Source organism: Chiloscyllium plagiosum, chromosome 6 (assembly GCF_004010195.1).
Source record: "Chiloscyllium plagiosum isolate BGI_BamShark_2017 chromosome 6, ASM401019v2, whole genome shotgun sequence".
Taxonomy (NCBI): Eukaryota; Metazoa; Chordata; class Chondrichthyes; order Orectolobiformes; family Hemiscylliidae; genus Chiloscyllium; species Chiloscyllium plagiosum.
In genome coordinates, this window is record NC_057715.1 from 27,757,393 (window position 1) to 27,784,671 (window position 27,279).

The window sequence follows — 27,279 nt, forward strand, 5'->3', positions numbered from 1 at the left end:
TTTTGACCAAGGATGTGGAATTTGCAATTCACCAGGCCTTTGGCACAACCTCTGTATCTAAGACAGATTAAATGATTATAGCCCATGATTCCATAATTTCGACACTTCCTCATGAGTATCCTCTCACAATTTTAATGACAAACACCCTTTTTAATACCTATTCAATCTATTGTTAGGCCATCCAGTGTTTCAATTATTTACTCTTTTATGATGACTTCAGCAGTACCTTCTTCCTTGGTAAAGTCAGAAACAAGGATTCATTTAGTACCTCAGCCATGCTCTCCAACTCCCTGCGTAGATCCTCTAAGATTTCTGTTGACTCCATACTTTCTCTTGCTTCCTTTTTACTATTGGTATGCCTGTGGACGACTTTTGGATTTCCTTTTCTGTTAGCTGTCTGTCTTTTCCCATGCACTGTGTGCGCTCCTCTCTGGTTTCCTGTTTTTGTTTTTCTTCAAACTTTCCATTTTCTGCCCAGATTTTATTTGCATAATTCACCCTAGTCTCGCTGTCCACCTTTTTTTCCATCAGCCAGTGAGCTCTGGCTTTGGTTGTCCTTGATCCTCTTCTGGAAATGTACTTCAACTGTTACTGAATCGTCCACAACTTGAAGACAGCCCATTGCACTTTTATCATTTTTGTTTCGCGATCTGATTCCACTTTACTCTAGTCAGATCTGTTCTCATCCTATTGAACTCTCCATGCAAATTTTCTTTTACTCAATATTATCAGATTCTTTTATTTTAAAGAACCTGAACCTTGATACTATCCTGTTAGCTTTCAAGACACCGATTGCGAAAAGTCAAAGTCTAGTTTCTGAAATACTTGATTTAATTTTTCATTTCAAGCATTATTTTTATACTTCAGCCTTTCTAGCTCTGACTGTATACCTATCAGTCTTAAAGTTCCTATTATTTCTTATATTCTGAATATTTGTTTTGATTATTCTTAATATTTTGTCTTGATGTGCTCTCTATACCAAGTGCTTAGCCGTATGTTTAAATTGCTGGATTGTCTTCATGAAGAATCTGTGGTCGACTTGCATCAATTAGTTTGTGTTCTGAAAATCCAATGCCAGCTGCCTATCCTTCAGGTGTGCTCAGGGAGAGCATGGCCCAGATTTATAACAGAATATGAATAATGTGTTTGAGATTTTGAAAGGAAAAGAAACATGTGCATTTACATTCAGGTTGGCTGTAAATCTCCCTTTCCCCTTTCCCCTTTCCCCCTCCCTCCCCCTCTCTGTTGCTAGAAATGCCTGTAACTTATTTTTTCTCAACAATGTGTGTCCAGGACTTGGCAAAATGGAAAAACCGACGCAAAAGTTATACTTCGGACTTGCAGAGGAAGAAGGACGAAAGAGAAGAAATTGAGAAAATAACAAGTGGAGAGAATGCTAAACCCACAAAGACATTCAGACAAATTAGGAAAGAAAGGTAACTCATGTTCACTAATGTTCTTAGTTGCTCCAGTCAACCTATATAATGGTGCAGGATATTGCTAGCAGGTTCTGCAGCTGGCCCACTGCCTTTTATATTCAAGAATATATGAAGCTGCCTTACATTTGTTGACTGCAGATATCTTCAATTGTTCTGGGTGTAGATTTGCTCGCTGAGCTGGAAGGTTCATTTTCAGATGTTTCGTCACCATACTAGGTAACCTCTTCAGTGAGCCTCCGAATGAAGCACCTGTGGTGTAGCCCACTTTCTGTTTATATGTTTGTGTTTCCTTGGGTGGTTGATGTAATTTCCTATGGTAACTATCATCAGTTGTTTCATACAGTAAGGTGGGGGAGCGGAAGGATAGATCATTGATCTTAATTTTTCCCAATAGCATAAATACTGTAATAATAAAAAGAATCCCTTTGGAATCAATGCTGTTGACCCAGATTTTGTGGCAGTAAGTGGACAGCTTAAAGGCCATTTGGCCTGTTGAATCTGCACCAACTGGCCAAAGTCCAATTCATTGCATTAATGGAATGGGATGTCAAAAATAAAAACACAATATATGTAATCAGCATGAAAATGCTGAATAACATTTTAAATAATCTTGTAATTTAATGATCAAATTAATCTTTCCAACAAAACAAAATTCACTTTCCAATTTTGAAGTTTTAAGTTTACATATGTGGACGTTCCACTATAATTGGATGTTTGGTAGCAGGGTGAACATGTAGCAACCAAAAGATTGCTCTGAATTTCCATGCCAATTTGTTGCTCTATCAAATAGTCACTGCAAAATAAAAATTTAGTTGAGAGCAATGGCTGTTGATTGTTGTGTGTATAAAGCTGAAGACTCTGCTTGCTTACTTGCTGGTAAAATGATGCTTTCTAATTGGTTATGATGCCAGGATCTGAAGACAATTTTAATTGTATTTTCCATTGAAGCAGATGAAGTCATTGTTGTATCAAGAAACTTGGTAGATCATTAGAAATTTTGATTCTACTGATGTGCATTCAATTATTTAGTTCACGTCATTAAGCAGCATGAGAGATGTTAAGGGGGGGGGGAACAGCATACTGTCAAGTGAAGTTTGAAGTGTTTTTATCAGTATTTAAAATACTTTTGAGCATCACTCATTCAAACAAAGCTTAACAGATGTAAAGCAAATGTGCAGTCACATTCTTTTCAGAATGGACTGCATTTCCGGAGAGTGACATCAAATGTGCAATCCCTTATCTTTTAAATTCAAAGTATGCAATATGTTGGAGAAATTGTTCTTCAGTGTTGTTTCTGAATATATCAAGCAAATGTAGTCAGGTTCCTTCTGTTGGGGGTTGGGGTTGAAATACAACACTAATTATCTTGAAGCTGACTAGTTTTCCAGTTTGTAAAGAACTTTTCTCAGTTGTACTACTGCGTACAAATTACAGCCTAACAAAATAGCTTCAGTGAACCACACCTACTTATCATCTCAGTTTCACATTCATTCTAATTAGGTGTTTCTGCTCTTTTCTTTAATTCCCCTCTCCCTCACAGGGAGCTCAGACAGGAGGGATCATACGCCGGTGACCAAAGTGATTACAGAAAGCTCAATTCCTCTGACGAAGAAGTGTTTGCTGAAGAAACCAAACCCCCAAGACGTTTTTACGAGAGAAGCTCCACAGTGGCGAGTGAAACCCCTTTCACTTCCCAGAGGCATGAGGTGGTTTCCTCAGCACCTCCACCACCTCAAGTCTCAAAGAGCACGACAGCGTCTGAATTGAAAAGCACAGTCAACAGTCTGTCAGGAAAGCAAAACTCTGCTGCTTTGTATACCCGCCATACAATGGATCCCAAAACTGAACAAACCAAGGTTTCAAATTCTTTGCCCAGGAATTACCAAGCACCTGATGTATCCAGGATTGCACCTGTCATCGTGCCAAGACCCTATGGTACACAATCTAAAAGAGTCTCCTCCCTCTCTCGATCTTATCAGGTGAGTTTATTGTGGATGAATCTCACGGGTTTATTTAAGTAAATAGTTTCAGGATTGTCTTAATTCAACCAGAAACAATCAGGCTGGAGCTTTTTCCCATCTGATCAAGTTACAAATGCCTTGGTTATTTATCAATAATAAAGCAGTTTTCTTTGGATCTGTTACATTGCATTCACACAGATTTCTGTCTGTCCATTCTATTTTATGTATTTTAACACTGGTGCAAAAGAGAGACCAGCTGTAATCCACTCTTTTAGTTTGACTTTTTGGATGAGACGATTCAGAAATTTGTGTATTTTTCGACTTGAAGCAGAAGAGTGGCAGACGTTTGAACCCTTTTTGCAACACTTTGTGCAGAATTATAAATCTACTGCCCAGTTTTAGTTTTCGTGTTTGGCATTGTGTGCAAAGTCTTTTTAAATTGCAACAGCGAATGTAAACCAACACCATTGTGACATTTCAGCATGTAGCCCAAGAACAAAATGGTATTAAAATTCAGAGTAGGAAGCATTTGTAATGGGAACTGACCAGTTAACATTTTGAGTGCCGATCGTTCATAAACTCCAGCATTTTGTCTTTTGCTTCAGAAGTCCAGCACTCATAGCTTTTTTTTAAAATTTGATTTCAAATCTTAGCTTAATTTTGGGAACAAAGAGTGTGGCACGTAAACTTTGAATAACATTTTTAAAGATTGGTATAAATTGCAGGCTTTCCTGCTGCTGCCAGTCTTCTCTGGCACAATACTGTGTGTGATGGCTTTAGCATCTGTGGATGCCAAAGGCTGTAGTCAGCTTGCTATTTTTATACTGTGTGTGAAGTGCTACACTGTCACACATCAATACCAAATCTCTCATTTCTGTGTTGTTAAATTCTCTCAAAAAGAATTGAGTGAAGTGTTAAGCTCATGCCTCTCAGCAACAATAAAATATCTCTTTTTTTCGTGTGCCATTCTTTTTATATAGTGGTTTTGCTCTATCTCACTTTTTAATCAGCTATTACTTACTTTCAATTAATATCTCATTTTAATGCAGCATATCAATTTAAGGTAGTCGAGTACTAATTGCAAAAAAATCCTGGCAGTTCACAATTTTAACTCCTGCATGACCATAATGTTGCTGATCATAACAAGCATACTGAGTTTGAACATGCAAATATTTTACTTTGAGGGTGGGGACAAGATGAGGCCTTCTATTTTCTTTTGTGGGTTGCCAGCTGAAATGCAAGCTATTTGCTAAATAAAGAACTGTATGAGTGTTGTGATTGTGAACCAAAATATGTCACCTCCCTTTTCAGGCTAAGTTAATTAATTGTTTTCCAGAATGACCTATTTTGATTCCCAGCAATAAATGCTGAAGGAATTGGTTGATCTGTTTGATTTTTAATTCTGCTTGTTGCATTATCAAATAACTGTAGCGCCTCAATACACATTCATGCAGCTGGAATTGAGTTGAATGGTTGTTTTGCTTTAGTTTTAAGTTTAAGCAGGTGCAGCTCCTGACAAAGCTGGGAACAGATTGCAATGGTTCCTTAGTGGTAAAGGCTGCTTCTTACTTTAAGCTGAAGGCACTGAAGTTTGGCAGTTGCATTTGTTTCTTGAAGCTGTAGTGGTGTGATTTGCCCTATATTTATAGCAGGAAAACAATTGGGAGGTATAGGAGTAGCAAGGATAGCTCTTCTAAGTACACTGTTTTAATGTAATGATTCTTCACATCTCAAAAAACTGTGCAAATCACATCTTTAGATAAGGTTTTGATGTCTCACTAAACCTCAGTGTTTGTCTTGCTGTCAAATGTAATCACTGTTTTTGGACCTGGACCTTTATCATAGTTGTAACGTTGTGTCACGTTGTGTTATTTGGAATAAAATTAGGAATGGTTCTGTATTTAGCACATCAGATTGGTCATTGTGTGACCTTGACAAAAGATGTTTTTGTTGATGTTTGGTGCCAGGCGTATTGGGCTTATGAAGCTTCCTGTAGTTGAATAGCTTTTGAAAAAGCACTATCTCGATGATGTGTGACTATTGATCACTTTGCTGAATAAAAGAAGCTCAATTAGTGACACAGACATGCACCTAGGTAATAGTTAGTGGAAGGGAATACTCTCTTTACCTCTTGTTCTTTGTTATCTGATTCATGCCATTTATCTTCCTTGATTATTATAGACTTCACTGGTCTTTCAACTCCCTTTCTGAATTCTAGTATTCAAACATATCTATTACTGTCACTAGTCCATGCGATGTATTCTATGCAGTCTCTTCCATTGAATCCGTTCTCTGTTAGCGAAAGATGTTTTTGAGAATTGGCTAAAACTTTTTTAAACTTGTTTTTCAGTTGCAAGATGAGTCGCTTAAATACAACGGAGATGTGAATGGTTCAAAAATGTCCCAGGGCACACCAAGTTTCTTTTCCAAGCCAGAAGTGCAAGAATCCAAGAACAGTCGTGGGGGCTTGCCAAAGCAAGAAGAGGGAACAACGTGGGTCAACCGTTCCTTGAAAATGGAGGAAAAGAGATCAGTGCTGGTCAATCTTTCTTCAAAACCAGAAAATGATGTTCATGCAAAGAGCAACTGTTTATCAAAACAAGATGATGATGACCAATCACAGGCCAGTCCTGTAATGAGTAGTAATGAGGACGAGGCAGAGGAGGAGGAGGAGGAAGAGGAGGAGGAGGAAGAAGAAAGGCCAGCATCTCTTAGTAAGAGTAACTTTCCTCAAGAGTCAAAGCCTGACACTACTACTGGCCCAGTAACAATGAATTCTTTTACAAAAACAAGCAGCTTGGCCACAGCCCCGGTTACCACAGCAGCCACGCAACAGGTAAGTCTGATAAGTAGGTTACTCTGCGGTTTTGAAATCTGTCTGGTAATATGATAGTCTCCCTTGACTGCTCGTACATGTTTTTTTAAAAGAAAACTCTTTTAGACTAATTAATCTGTGATTAATTAACCCGAAAATGATCTATCAATGTATAAAGACAATACTAAAATGCACGACAAAAACAATTATTCATAACTGCCTGAGTGAGCCTTTCCCATCCACTGGTGTCTGGAACTGGGAAAATAGCAGCCAGAAACTAGGTTTTGTCATTTGGGAATAGTTCTTATTTTGTAGCCTTCAAACTGTTCATCCTGGCTCATTTAGAGAGAGTTCCTGGACATTCCAGTCATACCAATGGTTGTTTGCTGGTGGCACACGCAAGATCAATCAGATTGATTGATTTATTGGATTGCTTTTCCAGGGGGCATTAATGATGGCTGTCCTGGTATTGTGGGTTATATGAATTTTACTTTCCTTTCAGGGACAGTACAGTAACACGCGAATAGTTATTAATCAGAGGCCGAACAGTGGTCGCGACTTTGGATTTACAACCATTCCGAGCTCTACGGGAATAACTGTCGAGTCAGTTGAACGAGGTAATTAGGTTTTTTTTTAAATTGTAATGTACACTTTGGCATTGTCTTGGAGCTTGAATCTGTAGTATCTGGATTTCATGTCTCTCATTCTGTGGCTGTAGCAACAGTCACGCTGGTTTTAGCTGATAACCATGAATGATTTATGGTGTGCTGGCCGGAAGGTCATTCTCCCCTATAGGATTCTACTTCACCAAAACATATTGGAGAAAACTGATCAAGTGAATTACATGTGTATTTTGGCATGCAAAGCGAATTGTTCCACAGTTGCATTTTTTATGAAATAAAATATTTTATCTTATTGATTTAAACTTTTATGTGGCTTGTATACTTGCAACCTCTTTGGAAACAGTAGCTTTTCAACAGCTGTATGCAGTCTTTTATAATTTCTGTGTAATGTGCAAAGCTTATTGTCACACCCTTATCCACTAATGTTTCAATTCTCCGAGACAGTCTGAGGAAGCGTTCTTCTTTTGACTGCTGATTGGCAAAGGTGTAACGAGGTAATATTGGAAAATGGAAATGTTTCATATGTTAATGTATTCTGTCTACATTTTATAAATGTAACTAGACGAGGCTATTTAATTGCTGAGGATCTGCTAGTTTTGGTAGCGACAGTAATGAAGTCAAATTTTGCTTTTCATGTCTGCTCAGTGCTGCCAACTACAGAAAGTGAGAGGTTAAAATAGGCCAACCTAGTTATTTTGTACAATGCATTCTGGCACCCTCCCATCTGGATCAGCCAAACAGTATTTAAGTGCACAGGATTCTGTCAGTTCATAAAAATCTAAATCGATTATCCTCTGGGGCTGGATTATACACTGAGAGCAGGCTTCTCACGCCCTACTTCAATATTCAGCTGACTGCTCTTTAGTTGGTATGACGTGAGACTTTCAACTCCCTCCAGGAGAAAATCCTGCCTCGTAGAGCTTTTTGGCCAATCGTAGATGGTGGCTCTGCAATACCAGGAGCCTGGCACTGCAGGGAGCAGTGGCTAGTACTGCATTGAGAAAGTGTTCAGCAACGGACAAAATTAAGTCTGGGACATTCATACCGCTCCATAAGGAGGTCCAGCTTCTCAGAGCTGCCGTCTATACAGAGGTCTGAGTTCGTGTGTTCCAACAGCAGCACTGCTGTTTGTATCTTCTACTACCAGGAGATATACTGTTGTGGTGTAGCACGCTCCCCTGTTTTAATCCATGCTTGCACATCCACTCTTTGCAACAGCTCTGTGAAGTCATCAGCTTTTCTTTGTTTGCAGTGTCATGTTCAAAGCCTAATAATTAACTGCTTATCAAGAATTAATTAGCTTCCATGGGTTAGTTTATTTAAAACAATAAAACACATTACAAGTTATGAAGCAAACATTATACCAAGTCAGCCTTTGTGTGTAACTTACAAACCCTAGGCAAAGTTGCAACATTGTACACACACACACATTTGAGTTCTTAAGGTGAATGATCTTAATGCTAAGGTATACATTACAACAGAGGGAGTGGGTTTTCTTGTTAGTGCATCACATGGATAAATGACAAGTACAGATTAATGGCTATGATCTTATGGCATTTACAGGGACATGGTTACAAGGAGATTAAAGCTAGGAACTAAATATAATTGTTTGAAAGGAGAGACAGGAAGCAAATGGTGCTTGAGTAGCATTGTTGCTAGGAGATGGAATAATTATGAGAGCACAAAATTATCTTTGAACAGAAGACATTGAATCCAAAAGGGCAGTGGTAAGAAATAAAAAGGGAAAGAAGCCACTGGTAGGAGCAACGTATAGGCCTAGGAGGAAGTGAGGTCTGCAATGCTGGAGATCAGCCATCAACGAGTGTGGTGCTGGAAAAGCACAGCTGGTTAGCCAGCATCCGAGGAGCAGGAGAATCGACGTTTCAAGCAGAAGCCCGTCATCAGGAAATGAGCTTAACATGAGGAACATGTGAAGATTCTGGGATTATATTCAATGGAACTCAGAAGGGGTGGGGGCGGATTTCTATTTAAAACATACAGAATACTGAATGGCCTGGGCAGAGTAGATGTTGGGAAGATGTTTCCATTGGTAGGAGAGACTAGGACCCGAGGATAGCCTTAGGGTAAAGTGAAGACCTTTTAGAACAGAGATAAGGAGAAGCGTCTTTAACCAGAGAGTGGTGAACCTATGGAATTCACTGCCACAGAAGGCTGTAGAAGCCAGGTCATTGAGTGTATTTAAGACAAAGATAGGTTCTTGGGGATCAAGGGTTATGGGGAGAAAGTGGGAGAATGGGTTTGAGAAAATTATCAGCCATGAGTGAATGGCAGAGCAGACTCAATGGGCTGAATGGCATAATTTCTGCTCCTTTGGCTTATGGTCTTATTGAGATAACAAGCAGGATAAATAAAGGAGAAGCATTGGATATGATTTATTTGAATTTAGAGGCATTTGATAACATGCCACTCCTTAAACTACTTAATAAGTTAAGAATCCATGGTGTGGGGGATGGTGTATTAGCATGGTTAGAGGAGATTGGCCAGTAAATAGAAGAATGTAACTGAGGTGTAACAGACATTTTCAGGATGGTGACCTGTTAATAGTTGGGTGCGAGAAGGATCAATGCTGCAGCTATAATTCACATTATATATCGACTTTGAGGAAAGTGAATTTACTGTAGCCGAGTTTACAGGTGACACAAAAATAGGTGGAAAGGCAAATAACGAGAATGACACAGAATCTGCAGAAAGCTATGGAGCAGGAGGATTTGGAAGTCCACGTGCATGAATTTTAAAAAAAACTAGCATTTAAGTTCAGTGGGTCATAAGGAAGCCAAATGCAATATTGGCCTTTATACCAAAGGAAGTAGCATGTAAAAGTAGAGAGGTTTTGCGAAAACTACAATACAATCATCAGATCAGAGGTGGAATAGTATGAGCAATTTTGGGCCCCTCCTCTAAACAAAGATAGTGGCATTGGAGGCAGTGCAGATAACATTCACTCTGCAAAGGGACTGTCTTATGAGATGTTGCGTAGTTTGTGCCTGTTCTTTAAATTTAGAACAATGAGAGGCAACTTTATTAAAACTACATGTTTTTAGGAGACCTGACAGGATAGATGTGGAAAGATTTGTTTTCCCCTTCTGGGAGAATCTATGATCAGAGGGCATAATCTCAATATATTTGAGAGATGAGGAGGAATTTCTTCTTTCAACAGCTAGTGAATCTGTGGAATTCCTTACTGCAGAAGGCTAGGTCAGGAAGTATATTAAAGGCTAAAACTAATTTTTAATCAGTAAAGGAATTGAGGATTATTGGGAAAAGGCAGCAATGTGGAGATCTGATCAGCCACAATCTCATTGAATACCAGAGTGGAATCAATGGGCTGAATGGTGCATTTCTGCTCCTATGTCTTAGTCTTATCCTTCATTTTCATGCAGTCACTTTTGGCTATCTTCTAATCATCTGCTATTGTTTATCCTAAGTAGATTAATTTATGTTGGTTAATCATTGATCGCCATCGTCAAAGGTTCATATCAAGTTGTGGCTAAACTAATCAAATTGTGGGAAATGAATTAATTGTGAATTATTGACAAAATTTGAATGGGACAGTTAAGGAAATTGAAATTATGTAGATTTACAGCCTGTTCCAAATAGTTAGATTTTCATTCAGAAATCATGTGCAATTGTTTCTTATTTTTGGTGCTTTTTTTTTTCTGATAAGCCAGCAAGAAGAGAGAGTCTTTCCCAGTATTGTGACAGAAGAATACATTAGTTTTTCTTTTAAAAACTGCATTGGTCAAGACAGCTTCCATTTGTCTTTACATTGTCAGGAGGACCAGCAGAATTTTGCCAACTGCAAGAGGGCGATGAAATCATTTCTATCAGTGGTAATGATGTAGCTGGTATGAGCCACCAGACTTGGCAGGAAGCCATGGAGGATGCAAACAAGAGTGGAAATCTGAACCTGGAAATCAGAAGATATGAGAAAAGTTGTAAGTCCATCATTCTCTGGGTCCTATTTACACCATTTTATCCAAACATTGCAGATATGATGACCTAAATAAATAACACTGAAACAATTCCATTACAACCACCTCCCCTTTCTGATCAACTGTGGTGAGGATAGTTTTTTTGTCCAGGTGGCCTTCCTGCCCACAAGCCAACTGAGACCCTTAAATGCTAAGCACCTGCCACCATTATTATCTAACCAGGGATGAGTCTGTGCCTCACCATCCAGGTAAGTTACTCAACTAACCTCATTGTGTTTACCAGAGCAAGGTGGAGGGCAGTCCCTCATCATAGGAACTCTGTGCCAGATCAAAGAATTTGACATCTGAAAAATGATAGATGACAAGAGATGGTGATGGGTGAGGATGGCCTGCAGATGGTTATCATGTTGCACCACCCCAAACCCCCATGAGATCGATCCCACCCTGCTCTCACTTACACCTTGTGATCCATTGCCCACCCTCGATGGGCTAGCTATACTGAGGGTGAGCATCATTCCTGATGGCATTGCTGGTACTGGAGAGATAGCAACCTCAGATTGCCTAGAAGGTCTTGGAGAAGGTGAGCAAAACGTGACTTGGAGCTTAATTGAACAGTAGCTCATTGCTGCCCAGGTACATGCCAGACCACACTGTAATAAAGTAGTGCCTCCTGGGAAAAAATGACACTGGGCCTCCACTCATTTTCCAACCAGCTGAGACCACTACCATCCTCTTTAAATTCCCGTTGTAGTAACTGAATACCTGATTCATTTCATTTTTATGCCTGTTTTTGGAGGAGGAAGAGGGGACATGGAACTGTGAAAATTAATTCACTCAAACTTATTTTCACTATATACTGGGATATCTAAATCTGGGTTTGGTATATTACAACCAGAGAACCAATTCAAGTACAATTCCATTTTTTATATGAAGAAATCATCGACAAGAAGAGGTATAAATTTCTAATACAGTTGTGAAATCATTAGCCTTTTTCTCCCTGGTTGCCCTGTCACTTTGATTAAGAGGACACCTTCCATGTGCAGTCATGTGCACTCACATAGGCTACCATATAATGGCAGAGGAAATTAATCTCTTAATTTAAACACAAATACAAATATTTCAGAGTTTTCCATGCAGAAACTGTTGATTTAGTTCAATTGATGTATCCTGGGATTCATGAATGCTCCCTCCCTACTTCATCGAACCTCGTCAGTGCATAAATCTATTTTTTTATTTCTAATGTACTTACCTAGCTCCCACAAATGTTTTACCTACTCCTTGTGGTAGCAACACCTACATTCCAATCACTTCTTGGGGTAAAGAAGCTGAAAGTGCTTTTAAAAGCTAAAACAAAACTTATTTTTAATCATTTTGAAGGCAAGCAGATGATACGTGATCAATGGTAGTGTACATAAATGTGGTCTTGAGCTATTTGTAGTGTAAGATAAATTGATTTTCCATGCAATACTGCTTATATTTATTTGAAAACATTACAGTAGAGACTGCTTTGTTTTTTTTTAAAAATAACTTTTATAGTGGCTTCCCATCAAAGGTAATTAGTTGCAGAAAGGTTTGAAACATCTGATGCAGTATGGCTGTGTATGAATGTTTGTACAATATAATTCCTTTCAACTTCTGTTTTGTCTAACTTGTTCTTTTTGTGTTGCTCTCTCTCTCATCTTTTCCATTTATTTTCTTTATTCATTATTACACCAGTTGGATGGTTTCCAAGTGAATCGATGGCTCCACAGTGATAGTTGAGATCCTGTGGTAAAATTGAGGAAAGCTATTCCACTTCCCAGTCACTTGTCCCTGATTTAATGTTTAAATCTGTCGGATTTTTAAACTGAACTTGATCTGAAGGTATCAGTGTGAGCAGAGTTCTGGTGTTTTCCCAGAGCCTTGAACCAGCAGATAACTGGGGTCGCATGGTGGCTCAGTGGTTAACACTGCTGCCTCTCAGCGCCCGGGACACTGGTTCGATTCCGTCTTCGGGTGACTGTGGAGTTCGCACATTCTCCCCGTGTCTGTGTGGTTTTCTTCTGGGTGCTCTGGTTTACTCCCACAATCCAAAGATGTGCAGGTTAAGTGAAGTGACCATGCTAAGTTACCCATACTGTTTCGGGATGTGAAGAGGAATACAGGGGAAATTTAGAGTAAGGGGGAATGGGTTTGGTGGGATACTCTTCAGACAATGTGGATTTGTTGGACTGAAGGGCCTGTTTCCGCACTGTAGGAATTCTATTATATTCTAACTCTTAATTTTAAACTCGTGGGGGCACAAGTCATAAAAAGAGCCAAGGTAAGTTAAGAATGGAAACTAGCACAACATTTAAAAACAGATAGCGAAAGCTTATAAGTACATAAAAGGGAATAAAGTAGCTGAAGTGAATGTTGATCCCCTGGATGAGACTGCAGAGTTAAGAATGGGGAACCAAATCGGCAGAGTCACCAAATTAATATTTTAATTCAGTTTTACAGTGGAGGAAAACTCATACCATCCAATAGTAACAGGTAGTACAGAAGTTGTAAAAATAGAGGAATTTACAACAATTGTCATCACGAGGAAAATGTATTGAGTAAACTTTTGTGATGGAAAGCAGCAGGGCTTCATGGCCTACCTTTTTAAAATCGTAAATGAAGTGACAGCAGTGATAGTAGATCCATTGGTTATAAGATTCCGAAATTCCCTGATGTTTGAAAGATTCCAGTGATTGGAAAAATGCTAATCTACAATCTTATTCAAAAAGGAGGGAGGTAGAAAGGAAACTATAGGCAAGTTAGGTTAACACCTGTCATTGGGAGATTATTAGAATCTATAATTCATTATTCAAAAAGGTTGAACAGGACGTTTGGAAGGTCAAAATCCATAAGAGTCAGTATGAGGGGTAAATCACTTTTGACTAATTTTCTAGTGTTCTTTGAAGATGCCACAGCAAAGTGGATAATAGGGGTTCTATAAATGTATACCTAGACTTCTAGAAGGTATTGAATAAACTGCTGCTCAGAAGGTTAGTGGACAAGGTAACATCCTGTGGGGTTAGAGGTAATTTTATTAGCTTGGTTAGAGAGTTGGCTAACCAACAGAAAGCAGCACATCAGGACAAATGTCTTTAACTGGTCAGCAAGACAGGCCTTGAGGCCCCTATTTGCAGTCTATATTAATGACGTGGACGTAGCCAAATTTGCAGATGACACTAAAGGAAATTGCAATGGCGAAATAAATTTACAAATGGATGTGGATTTGGCAGATGAAGTTTAACATGGATAAGTGTGAGGTTATCAATTTTGGTCAGAAGAATGGAGAAACAACTTTCTGTGTAAATGGTGAGAAACTTCAGGGTGCTTTAGTGCAGGGCGTCCGAGTGTCGTCATGCATGAGTCACACAAAGCTAGCATGCAGGTCCAGCAGGTAATAACAAGGCTAATGGAAATTTGACATTGTTGCTGGAGAAAGAGTATAAAAGGAGGGAAGAGTTGCTGCAACTGTACAAGGCATTAGTGAGACCTTGCCTGGAGTGTTGTGGTCCCCTTGCTTGAGGACTGATGTGAATCTCTTCTGAACTGCCTCAAATACAATTATGAGACTGATTCCAGAGACATTTTTTTTGTGAAGAGAGATTGAGCAGTTTAGACTTATTCTTTCTGGAGTTGTAGAAGAATGAGAGGAGGTCTAATTTTATATAATATTCTAAATGGATTGACAAAATAGATGTAGAAAAGATGATGCTTTTTTGTGGGGCAACATGGAAGGAGAGATCATAGTTTTAGGATAAGGAGATTTAAAACACATGAGAAATTACTCCTCTCAAAGGAATTCACTACCACAGAGTGCAGTGGATGCAGGGACAGATAAGGAGATGCAGATTTTTAATTAGTAATGAATTGAAGGGCTATGGAGAGCGGGTAGGAAAATGGAGTTAAGGTGGAGATGAGATCAGCCGTGGTTGTATCAAATGGCAGAGCAGGCTCGAGGGATTGAAGTTCCTCCCCGTCCTAATGCTTATGTTCTTTACAAACCTGCCTCTTTCTTGTTTCTGTTTTTGTGTTCTGACTGTTCCAATACTTTTCTATTTGTGACTTGTCCTCCATGGCTGTGTTACAGAGACTCTGACTTAGTTTTATAAATAAAGGTGAGCCAATCATTCTGACTGGTCTAACTTCCAAAAACAATATTATTCTAGATATACGTGATTCAGAACATACTAACTTCAATGACCCTACCAGATGGGAAGATGCTGGACTGGCCTCTGTGACCAATAGGACCCAATTCTTGAATCAATCAATGGAGGTAGGATTTCATACATTGTTCTATAAATGATTTCTGAATGTTTAAGGCAGTTGCAATGGTGATGAATTTTATCAAGCTAGTTATTGTTGCAAATAAATATTTGCAATGTAATTATTTTAAGCATCCAACTATAATGTATTTCATCTCTTCTAGCTCGAGTACTGTTACAATTGTTGAATACCTTAATGAGAGTTGTTGAGTAAAGGGAAAGTAATTAAATAGAAAGATACTTTGAGATGCTCGTTGTGTGTTACCTAGTTGCAAATCCACTTGTCAATGTTGTTCAGTGGAACCAGAGGATGAGAGGGAATGCCAAGTTACACATGACCAAAAATATGTTGGGACGGAAGCCTTCCTAAGTAGATGCAGCAAATAGGTGACTATTTTCTCCTTTGCCACCATTTTAGTTTTGAACAAATACAACAATTGGTGGCTCTGATGAAGAACAGTAACAATGACACATTCTAAATGTAGGATTTCTATGCAGAAGTAATTTTGCTACATCAACCTTTTCATGTATTTTCCAAGTTGGATACAGATGCAGTATGGAATGCTATGTACAAAACCAATGATTTATTTAACTTCTAAGGTGAAATTAGATAATCTTGACTGCTTCTGATAATATTAACCTAAATATTGGAAGAAATGGGTGTGATTTTATGAAAAACTGATTCTTGGAGTATGTTCCATTTTGCCACTATGCAATGTTACCTTTAGCTCTTTGAGCCTCTATAATGCTAGTTTTATTTTGACTTATTATGAATAATATTTGAGGAAATTAATTGAGAAGCAATGTTTTTGTGTTAATAAACAGGTTGATAAATCTAAAAGGGACCAGGAAAATTTGCTGGAGGATGCAAAGCCAAAAGGTAAAATATTTTTAACAAAATTAAATAGACTTGATTCTCTCTGATTGGGTTAGCTTTTATAATAACCCGTAAAGGAAAACTTTGCACTGGAGGTTACACTATTTCTGTGGCATGAATTCTTATTTCTCAGCAGAAAGTGATGTTGGAAGTAGGATTGCTAGCAGTTTAGCTCCAAAGGCCAGCATCCTGGCTTGCTGGTCCATTCCTTCCACCTTTTTATTCATGGGGATAGTTTCTGAGGTGATGATGGATTCCTGCCTCCCAGTCACAAGTTAGACTGCCCATTCTTCACAGCCTTCAAGCAGAATTTGCGTTTTCCACATATGATTAGAGTCAGTAAATGGAATGATGGAGGCTTCCCATCAACAGGCCAGTCAGCTGTTGGATCGAGAAATGGGCTTGGTTGCCTTCATATCCTGCAGGGCGTCAGGATGGCAGCAAGGGCTACAGCTGTAGCAGGACACCACCCTCTCTGAGGGTTCCCCCACTGCAGTGACAACTTGCATTATTCACATGTCTACAGGAGGCATGCCCACCTTGAAGTGTTGTCTTAATCCAACCACAGCACCCACCACCTCCATGGGGCTGCCAGACACTCATCAGAATTCTGTGTGGTCCCACTGGCTGTTCCAGCTGCTGAGCCATTCGCCATCATTAATTGGATATGCCTTCCAGGATGTGAATTCTTAAATTGGTTGCAAATCTCAAAAGCCTTCAAAGTCCTGCCACAGTCATTTTTGGGTTCCCTATCCAGAATCCAGCCTGCCTCTGGAATTGGACCTTGGAATTAAAATTCAGTGAAGTGTAACTGGGCCACGTATGAGTGAGTCATGTATTTGGGGATATACCAAATTTATTCCTCTAACGCATAGGAGCAAGAATTGCTTCAATATGAAGTACGTCAATATTCAAACTAACTGTGTTCTTTGCATTGGTTCAGATATGTTTGACGGCATTTGTGAGGAATTGTTTAGCTGTTAACATAATAGTTGCAGCAAGACTTGTAGTGGAAGACTGGTAGACAGTTCTTTGTTTACCTTCTCATTCCCAGGATAAGGGGTCGGTAATTTTCACTGAGTATTGCAAGGTTTTTGAGTTCTCCGTCACAGAGGGCAGTAAATGTTCAGTCATTGAATATATTCAAGACAGAGGTCAGTGGATCTTTCTCTCCCACTCTAAATTGACGATACAGAGATTCCAAGATCAGACAATATTTCACTAAAAGTAGTCCTCAACAGTTTGACAACTAAATGGTGACCTTAAAAGATTCTGTGTAAGTAAATCTTTCAAAATGAGTTCTAAATACTCATTATAATATGTGTGATGATACTGGAGCCACCCATAAGTTGTTGCAACATTTTTTTGGATTCTATAGGTAAATTCCAAAATCTCTATATTTCGTAACCAAAGCACTCATTTGCCCTTTTCAATCCTAAAATCCCATAACAGTGCATGAAAGGATTTCTCATTTGTGTATAAAAATCTTGTCATATAAGGTGGCACGGTGGCTCAGTGGTTAGCACTGCTGCCTCACAGCGCCAGGATCAAGGATCGATTCTCGCCTTGGGCGACTGTACGGAGTTTGCACATTCTCCCTGTGTTTGCATGGGTTTCCTCTGGGCACTCTAGTTTCCTCCCACATTCCCAAAGATGTGAAGGTCAGGTAAATTGGCCAGGCTAAATCGCCTATTTTGTTAGGTGCATTAATCAGGGGAAATGAGTCCAGGTGGGTTATTCTTCAGAGGGTTGGTATGGACTTGTTGTGCCTAAGGGCCTGTTCCATACTGGAGGGAATCTTATCTTCTCTAATCTAATCTATTGTCTGAACTTCATTTGGGCAATTGAAAAATTAATTATGATTTCTTTTTGCTCTAAATTTAAGCCTATTGTATTGATTTCATTTGCTATTGTATCTGGATATCAATGAGTATATTCCTTAAATGCAGTTTGAATTTTTTTTTTGATCATGTGTAATCCAGGTTGAGAGAACCTTGGAGAGTTATCACCTAATTATTTTACACACAACTACAGAGCCATTGTGAATTTTCAGGAAATGATTCTAAACTGGCCCGTAACTTTAAAAAAAGTATTTCTCCAGTCAAGATTCTGGGAGAAATGTTGTGCTTTCTGTTCACTTTTAGGGACTAAAATTCCACTTGTGTGGTCCAAACAGATGTGTCTAAAATCTCAGCTGGGAATAACACTGTTGTGTGGGTGTGTTGGGTAAATGCAATTCCAGCTATCTTCAAAAGCCATTCTGCTATTGAATGACAGAATGTAGTCAAAACAATTCAAACCCATCACTGGTGTGGTCTAAAGGGAATGCACAAGCAGTTTGTGCTCCTATAGTCATGTAATTTTGAGGTCGCTCCTAGATTAATTTCTGTATGGTGTAGGCATCCTTCATCTCTTTTCTCCCTAAAATGTTATGATTTACTGAAAGCAGAGGTACTGGAAATGGTTAAAATGAAAACAGTAACTGCTAATGCTTTACTCCATATTCTTTTCTGAACCAAACTTCAGTTTTCAAACTTGTTTGCTGCACATTTGTAGAGACTGAGTACAAATTGTGTGTCAATTTCACTCTGAATTTGACATCAAAGGGATCCCCTGCCCCAGCCACCTGTAACAGCTTCTCACCAAGCTTTTCTCCCATTAACCTGTTCATGGGATGCTGGCAAAGCCAGCATTTATTTCAGATTCCCAATTAACCTTAATATGGGGGTGAGCCAACTCCTTGAGATTCTGCAGTCCATACGATGTAGGGAGACCTGCATTGCTGGTTGGAAAGGAGTGCTAGGATTTTGACCAGGTAATGGTGGTTGCAGAACGGTTTAGTTCAAAGTCATAATTGTGAGTGCTTTGGAGGAAAACTTACAAGTGGTGGGATTTCCATGTGTTTGCTACCCTTGTCCCTTTTAGGTGGTAGAGATTGCAGATTTAGATGTTGCTGCAGTGCTTCCTGTCAGTGGTACACAGTGCAGTCCCTCTATCATTGGTGGACTGAGTGAATGTTGAAGGTAATAGATTGGTACCCTATCAGGTGGGCTATATTGTCCTGCATGGAATTGAGCTTTCAGTGTTGGGACTATATGCCATCCTTCCAGGCAGATGGACAATATTCCGTCACATTCCTGACTAATGCCTTATAGATGGTGAACAGGCTTTGGGAAATCAGGATATAATTTATAAGCTGCAGAATTCCTAGTCTCTGACCTGCAATTATATTCTCAGTAACTAAATGGATGATCCTGGTCAGTTTTTGATTGATGTTGATAGTGAGGAGGGGTGGGGTGATTCATTGTTGATGTCACTGAATGTCATGAGAAGATGGTTAGATTCTTTCTTGATGGCGATGGTCATTGCCTGGCACTTTGGTGCAAATGTTTCTTTGAGACACAGGTTTGGTTTTATAATAAGCTAAATTAAATAAGTTAAATCTCTACACTTTTAAAATAATCCAGTACTGAAGAATATGCACTAAAGTGATAGATTTCAGGTTATGTTGGTGAGGATCACTCATTATCATTACTGATAGACAATAATTAGCCCTGTGAAAAAGGAACAGGCTTTGCAGTTTAAACTTCTTACTTTTCAAATATTTCATGAGTTCTCGGAGGAATCTATGGTGTCTAGGAACTGGATAAGCAGCTTTGAGTCAGAATGAGGAATCTTTACTGAGACATGCTGACTGCAGACCAGGAATTTAAGAGAAGATCAGTTAAGGGCTAGCACAGTTCTACTTTCTGTAGTAATGGCTAAGTCGGGGCCTTTATGTGCCCACTTTAAGACAATGCTATTCAAATATTAATGTTACACAAGTTCAATTGGCTCTTCCTCTTTCACAGCTTTAACATGAATGCTTGGTACCTATTAACAGCTCAAATGTTTTTTCTGATGGGGTTGACGGGAGTAGGAAATTTTACTTTATTTTCTCATGATCGGGGAGTAATTGATTTCTGGAACAATAGATGCTTAGAGAATTTGGTGCAACTGCTGGTCCTCAATATGATTAAGGCTATCGAGGAAAGAATAAAACGGTAAATGAATTCTATGTCAGATTGAAGTTATTCTGGTTTTAAATTTTGTATTTTTCAAGGATATTCTTTGCTGTAATTTGTTAAATAGTTATCCTCCTGGATGCATGTAACTTTTTTAATGACAAATAGATTTTGTAGTTAATATATTTTGTATTTTTGCTTTAGCATCTGAGCCCCTTAGCCTGAGAAACTTTAAAAGACGATCCCAATTTTTTGAACAAGGTAAAACGATAATTAATCCATTTATGTTTTGTGACGTTATCAACTGGGCTTGCAGCTATGTCAGCTCTGTATTGGGGCAAATCTTCACGCTTTCCACTTGTCCATCTGCTTCAGAAAACTTATGATTTTATAAATGCTTCTTTCTATAGGCTCCTCACAGTTCTCTTGCAATTCGTTGGTCTATCTTTGTGGTAAAGGTTATGTATCATATTTGATGTTCTCATTTTAAAAATGCAAGAAAAGTTTCCAATTTCTAACCATTGTTGGATACTTGGCAAACTAGTATTTGTTTTTCTAATTTCATTGTGTGTAAATGCTTGATACAAACATGCACAGGGTGAAACAGTGCACAGTTTGAAGGCTGTACCACCATTTTAATCCATTGCCTAACTTTGCAAATCTGTGTTTGAATTCAACCCATTTGGTGAGACAATTTGAAATTTAAACTGTTGCATTTGCTAAATTTATTTTTCTCAAAACAAAATCCATTCTGCATACTAGGTTTGTAACTGCAACCTGCAAATGTTGGTACAGATTTTCTTTCAACATTTGATACCTTCCTGCAACTTTGAATGAATGCTTTGATCCTTCACGCCCTCTTTTCCCTTGCCTTGCAACAGTAGTCCATTTTGTGTATTTTTGGTGCGATAAGTATAGGAAATATATGGTACCAAAGGAGAGTGTGTTTGACAAAGAAATGTATTGATGTGCGTACTGAAAATGATCAAATTAATGAAATAGAACAAAATTCAGTGCTGTTGGCTGTTGTCTTTTTTGAGTGCCTTTAATGGACATTCAGCTGTTTACACTGCCAAGTATTTATGTTACAGTTTGGGCTTTATCCCAAAATCTTCATTTGAAACAACTTGACAAAAATTTCTGTAGCAGCTCAAGTGGTCATGTTTAGCTCAAGCTTAACAATTAACTAGAGTGGGGTGCAAGGGAATACAGAGTTACAATTGCAGTTTTGATCATCTCAGACGGTACTCAATGGAGAACTTTGTGCAGGCTGAATTTCATCCCCCAAGATTTGTACACACACGCTTGCGCACACACACAGAGAAGGACTTACAGAACAAAAACATGTTTGAGTTTCTAGGCTGTTCATCAAATTTTTACACATACTGATTTGGCTGTTTTAAACAGAAAACTTTTTTTGACAAGTCCCTATAAATTGCAACCGCTGGTTTAGAATCATAGTCGTAGAGTAATATACCATGGAAACAGATCATTTGGTCCAATGTGCACTTGCAGTTCACAACCTAAACAGGTCCAGTTCCATTTGCCAGGCCTTTATCCTCCTAAACTCTTCCTATTCTTGGGTGCATCCTGATGTTTTTTAAATGTTGTAGTGAACCCAACTCTACCACTTCCTCTGTCAGCTCATTTTACTTACGCACTACCTTCTGCATGAAAAAGTTGCCACTCGGGTCGCTTTTAAATCTTTCCCCTCTTACTTTAAACCTATACCCTTCAGTTTTGGACTTGCCTACACTGAGGGGAAAAAGACATTGTCTACTCACCCTATCCGTGCCCTGCATGATCTTATAAACCTCTATAAGGTCACCCCCTCAGTGCCAACTCCATTGAAAATAGCCCCAGCCTATTCAGCCTCTCCCAAAGCTCAAATCCTTCAATCTCAGCAACATCCTTGTCGTATTTTCTGAACCTTTTCAAGTTTAAAAATATCTGCCCTACAGCAGGGAGACCAGAATTGTTCTAAAAGTTGCCTCACCAATGTCCTATTATGAAACACGACATTCCAAATCTTATTTCTTATTATCAGTGGTACAATCAGTTGAAAAACAAATGTCTTGGTTGTAAGGGTAATTCAAAATTGGGGCAATTTCTAGGATGCATTTACCTGTCACCTTGGTTACTTTAAAGAACAATTTATTGCTATTTCCCAATGCCACCAGTTATAAATTTCAGGGCAATGGGTCAATTTTATTTCTTTTCCTCTTAATCAGTAATGTTATTTTAACACCCGTCAAGCTGATTAAGTTCAATTAGTAATTTTTCATATGGTATTAACAGCATTCCAGTCTCCTAGGGGTGTACCCACAGAGTGAAGGTTAAAGCTGTCCTCAAGTACTCCAGTTAGTGGAGCATATACAAGAAGAGTAGATCCAGCAGTCATTCACAAAAGTTGGATCTCCCATATCCATCAACATCATTGTTTTTGCAACTGCTAAATGTCTTTGAGAAGGCATTCAGTTTGTTTAACGTTACATTGTGTTGGTGTAAAGCTCAGTAAAAAGTAACATTTTTTTGAGTCTGTAGTGGCTTGCACTGATGCTGTTTTGAAAGAACTGTTGTAGTGAAGCAGCCACAGCTGCTGTGCTGTGCAGAGGAACTGCAGTACTGTACATTAGCTTATGAAGTTCTTCTTGTTCTTCAGGCGGATCCGAGTCTGCAGTGAGTGATGTAAGTAAAGTATCAATTCTTCCCTTGGACTTTAGTTATAAAATATCACTCTGCTGTCATAAAATTCCTGTTTCTAATCATGCATCATTTGGTTCACTAAAAGGATTCAGTTTGGCCTTTTGCGTGTCTCCAGAATTGGAGTCAAAACAAAACCATAACTACTGATTGCAAACATTTCATAATTCAGTCAACCACTCGCAAAAACACTTGACATTGAAGAAAGTTATAATCACTGTGTGTGTTATTAATAAATAAAAGTCAAGGTGTTACATGCTTTCTTCTTGCTGTGGTATGTTAGCTACAAATTCCATCAATTAGTGTTTCAAGTCGATGGTCTTGGAATCCTGAGGAAGAGAGAAAGCGCCAGGAAGTATGGCAGAAAGAGCAGGACCGTTTGTTACAGGTACAGTGTGGCTATAGTGCTAGCCGCATGGTGCTGAGGTGGTTTTGCAGATTTACTAATAAATGCTTTTGCATGGATTCTAGTCTTTTTTAAAATGTAGAATCTTGTAACACCAGGCAATGTGTCCATTCCATTATAGAGCTGCTAACATCTTTGTGCAAAGAGTGAAATAAAGCAGGATGCAAACCATTGGACAATTAAGACCTTTTTAAAATTCCATCTTAGATTTTTGCTCGAAGAGTCTCCATTTGCTAATTCTATTTCTACTCGCAGAAAACGTGCCTTGTTACATTTCCTTTTCTCTGCTTGTGTCAAGTATCCCCAGCTGCCATTTCAATCCACTTGTTCATAAGCTTTAGATTAGATTAGATTACTTAGTGTGGAGACAAGCCCTTCGGCCCAACAAGTCCACACCGCCCCGCCAAAGCGCAACCCACCCATACCCCTACATTTACCCCTTACCTAACAATACGGGCAATTTAGCATGGCCAATTCACCTGACCTGCACATCTTTGGACTGTGGGAGGAAACCGGAGCACCCGGAGGAAACCCACGCAGACACGGGGAGAACGTGCAAACTCCACACAGTCAGTCGCCTGAGGTGGGAATTGAACCCAGGTCTCTGGCGCTGTGAGGCAGCAGTGTTAACCACTGTGCCACCGTGCCGCTTCTACCCATGTCTTTTGAGACCAGTTCAGAGTGCATGTGCATGGTCTTCACACAGACACATGAAATTCTCTCATACAATATCATCTTTCCATGGTCAAGTGGCTGGTCAGTGTAGGAAAGATCCTGGAAGTGTGTGTACATACGTTAAAGCCAAGAGTACCACAATTTTAAGATGTAATTCCCTGATCAAGTTTGTCATGAGCCTCTATCTCCAGCCTCAGTGGAGTGACAGATAATAGCTGAATCGAATGTATGACTTTGTATTGTCAGTTGATAGGGCATATTGTATGGGACTGGAACATTTGTTTAGTCCTGCAAATGTAAAGCAAATTCAGATTCCAATTTCTTGCAAATTCAAATCCAGAATTTACAGTAGGATTTCATTGAAACCTGCCAACACTGTCAAATTAATAATATTGCACTTATTTTGAACGAGTGATCAGTTGTGCATGACTTATGCATTTTTAATTTGCAAGTCTGATAGTCACATTGATCATCAAAAAGTTCAATTTGTTTGACTATCACAGTATTTGTTTAATAATCCTTTTTTAAAATTTGAACCTCTTTTGGTGATCAGTGGGCATGCACTGCATTTCATATTGTAGCAAAATTAGTCTGTATTGTCTATACCAATTTTGCATCCTCGCTGTCTAAGGAGAATATAACACTGCTCTTTCCTCACGCTGTAACCCTAATGCTAGCATATTATCATAGCGCACTAGTTATAAAAAGGGAATATGCATGAATAGAGTGGTGATGGCTTGGAGCGTTTTGTTGTTATTGTGCAGTGGTAGTTCATAGAGCCCTTGCCAAACCTAGATTTGAGGCAAATATATTCATCTGCAATGGTAGAACTGATCGAGGTGGGCACCATTTACAGTTTTATATATATTTTTTAAAAAAGTTACTTACAAAGTTCATTGACTCTGCATCACTTCTACAATATTAATACCTGTCATATAGTTTGAAGTTCTAGTATATTAAGTAATGATTTCATTTTTTAGTGTAAATCCTATAAAAGCTGCTGTGTTAAATTTGGTAATGTGCAGCTTTCATGTTTTAAATAACTGTGAATTTTGGCAACCCAAGCTCTTAATTTAAAATATTGTATTGATGATCTGACCAATCAAAACCAGCACTCTGAAGATTGCATGAGAGTTTTAGTCTGATTCTAGTTTTGGCATTGGTAATTAGTTCTAGTAGTACTGGTGAGGCAACACAAGCTTTTCCTTGCTTCAATGTGCAAATGCTTTCATTTACTTGATGGTTTCAATCATTTGGAACTGTTAGGAAAAATACCAGCGTGAGCAGGAGAAACTACAGGAAGAGTGGAGAAAGGCTCAGAAAGAAGCTGAACAAGAAGGTTCCAAGTACTATGAAGAGGTAAAGACATATACAGCACCAAAAGTAAATAGATGGTGGGGTGATGCATATAGATGGGGAGGGAACAGGCTAGCAGTCTTTGAAACAGTAATAGATTGTACTTATTCTTAATTATGGGGGGACCAAAAGGAAACAACTTTCCTGTAGAGTTAAAATATTGACTGGGATGGCGCAGGATTTTGTCAAATTAGTCCAAATAAACGTTCCTATAATACATTAAAACTGAAATATTAATGTTTCCCTTTTTAATGGTGCAAAGCTTCATCACGTTCATATCACTAAAAATTAATGTTTTTGAACAAAGCATATTTTAAGAACTTTATTACAAGCATTTTTTTCAAACACTATTATTCTTTCTTTTAAAAATGCTATTTCTTTTCCTAAAACTGTCGACAGTCAGTTATTAATGGGAGCTATTAGACAAGACTACCTTTTTTTTCCCCTGATAGCACCTCAATAGCATTTTGACTTGTATAGGGACCAGAATAGGAAGCATTTTCTTCAATCATTTATCTTTAAATCAAATGAAACGCCTTTGTTTAGGACCTCCATGCTTTTAAATGTTCATTTGTTTGACATTTAAATGTTCATTGTGAATAAATGGAATGTTGCTTGTATTCCTTAGGGCAAAATGACACGTAATACAAAACGTGCATGGACGCTGCTCTTTTATCAGAAATTCATGGCTTATTCATGCACGAATAAATTTTCCTCCTCCAGTCATGCAACTGCAATTTCATTTGTGTGTGTTGAAAGTGTATACAGAAAGGAATTTTCCTTCCCATCTGTTGGCTGCAATTCTTTTGTGTGGTCTTTTCAGCAAAATTCTCATCATTTTTTTGCTAAACCACATTTCAACTGTGGTCAGCCCCAGTTGGTCCAATGACTGGATAATCGTCTCTAATTTAGTGTGTATGTTCTTTTTTAAATGTACACACAGTGGTTGTGCATTATTCCCAACAATCAAACACTCACGTCATTACCTTCACACTCTTCCATTGTTGACTGGTTCCGAAGTCTGAATCGTGCGTGAAATTTAGTATAGAGCCTTGTCATGATGGAAACCGAAAGAACTACAGATGCTGCAAATCAGAAACTGCTGGCAAAGATCAGCAGGTCTGGCAGCGTCTATGGAGAGAAATCAGCGTTAATGTTTCAGGTTAAGTGACCCTTCCTCAGAACTGATGGTAGCTGGGAAAATGTCAGTTTATTTGTAGAAAATAGTGTGGGGGGAGGGGATAAAGTGTAAGCAATAGGTGGGTGTAGAGTCCAAAGACACAGAAAAACAGTTGGACAGACAAAGGAGTGGGTAATGGTCTAGCCAGGGGGGTGAATAGCTGTTTATAGGAAATGTTAGTAGCCAACAATGGGTAGTGGGTAATAGCAGACTTCATGATAACAAGGCCCAGTGTATGTGGGTTGGGATAACGACATGGGAGAGTTCAAGCCCCCAATTTGAAATGAATATTTTCTTTGGGAGTAAGTGCTTCCTTAAGCTTCCCCAATATTTTCCGTTCCCACTCCATGTATGTCTTAGTAACGTTGCATATTGTTAAATTAATTAACTTTAAATTTTAATAGGAGCGCAGGATATTGCAGGAAACAAACACTCCACAATCGCCTTCAAATACTGTGGATGGGCCTGTAGAGTTCAAGAACCAGTTCACTTCTCGAAACTGGATGACATCTTGGAATAACCAAGAGTCGGAGGATGAATCGCAGGAACTGGGAGAGGAAGAAGATTGGCACGGAAGTGAAGATGATGAGGCAGGGCAGCGAGAGGACTTCCAGTTGCAAGAAGAAAGAAGGCGTCAAGAAGAAGAAGAAGCAGATCGCCTTGAACAGGAGAGAAAGCTGCAAGAGAAAGAACGTGAACGACAAGAACAATGGCATCGTGAGAAAGAGCGACTTGAAGAGAAGAGGCAGAGACAATGCCAACAAGCCGAAGAAAGGGCACGGTTAGCAGAAAGTGAAAGAACAGAGGAATATCAGCCCCAGTGGTAAGATTTTGAACAAACTGTTTTACTAAGCCAGCTTCCAGTGCCAGAACATTGGAACTTCATTCCCATCTGCTGCAATCCATTTAAAATGGATTACGTTCCACAGATTACTAATTGATTGTTAATTTTAAGAAAGCAAGTAACCGCTCTAAATTAAAGTGAAGTTGTTTGAATATATATATAT

General features: G+C 38.8%; 1 protein-coding gene across 3 annotated transcripts in view; it reads left to right on the top strand.

Annotated features, from left to right (window-relative positions):
* lmo7a (LIM domain 7a) overlaps positions 1-27,279 on the top strand; it is a 225,001-nt gene that overhangs the window by 181,358 nt on the left and 16,364 nt on the right. For all 3 annotated transcript variants that reach the window (XM_043691398.1, XM_043691399.1, XM_043691397.1), the window contains 12 exons: positions 1,294-1,436; positions 2,980-3,418; positions 5,751-6,236; positions 6,718-6,832; positions 10,633-10,794; positions 14,976-15,082; positions 15,897-15,951; positions 20,157-20,213; positions 22,615-22,640; positions 22,939-23,043; positions 25,003-25,095; positions 26,677-27,095. In XM_043691398.1, coding sequence (XP_043547333.1) covers positions 1,294-1,436; positions 2,980-3,418; positions 5,751-6,236; positions 6,718-6,832; positions 10,633-10,794; positions 14,976-15,082; positions 15,897-15,951; positions 20,157-20,213; positions 22,615-22,640; positions 22,939-23,043; positions 25,003-25,095; positions 26,677-27,095 — 2,207 coding nt within the window. The remainder of the gene's footprint in view (positions 1-1,293; positions 1,437-2,979; positions 3,419-5,750; positions 6,237-6,717; positions 6,833-10,632; positions 10,795-14,975; positions 15,083-15,896; positions 15,952-20,156; positions 20,214-22,614; positions 22,641-22,938; positions 23,044-25,002; positions 25,096-26,676; positions 27,096-27,279) is intronic.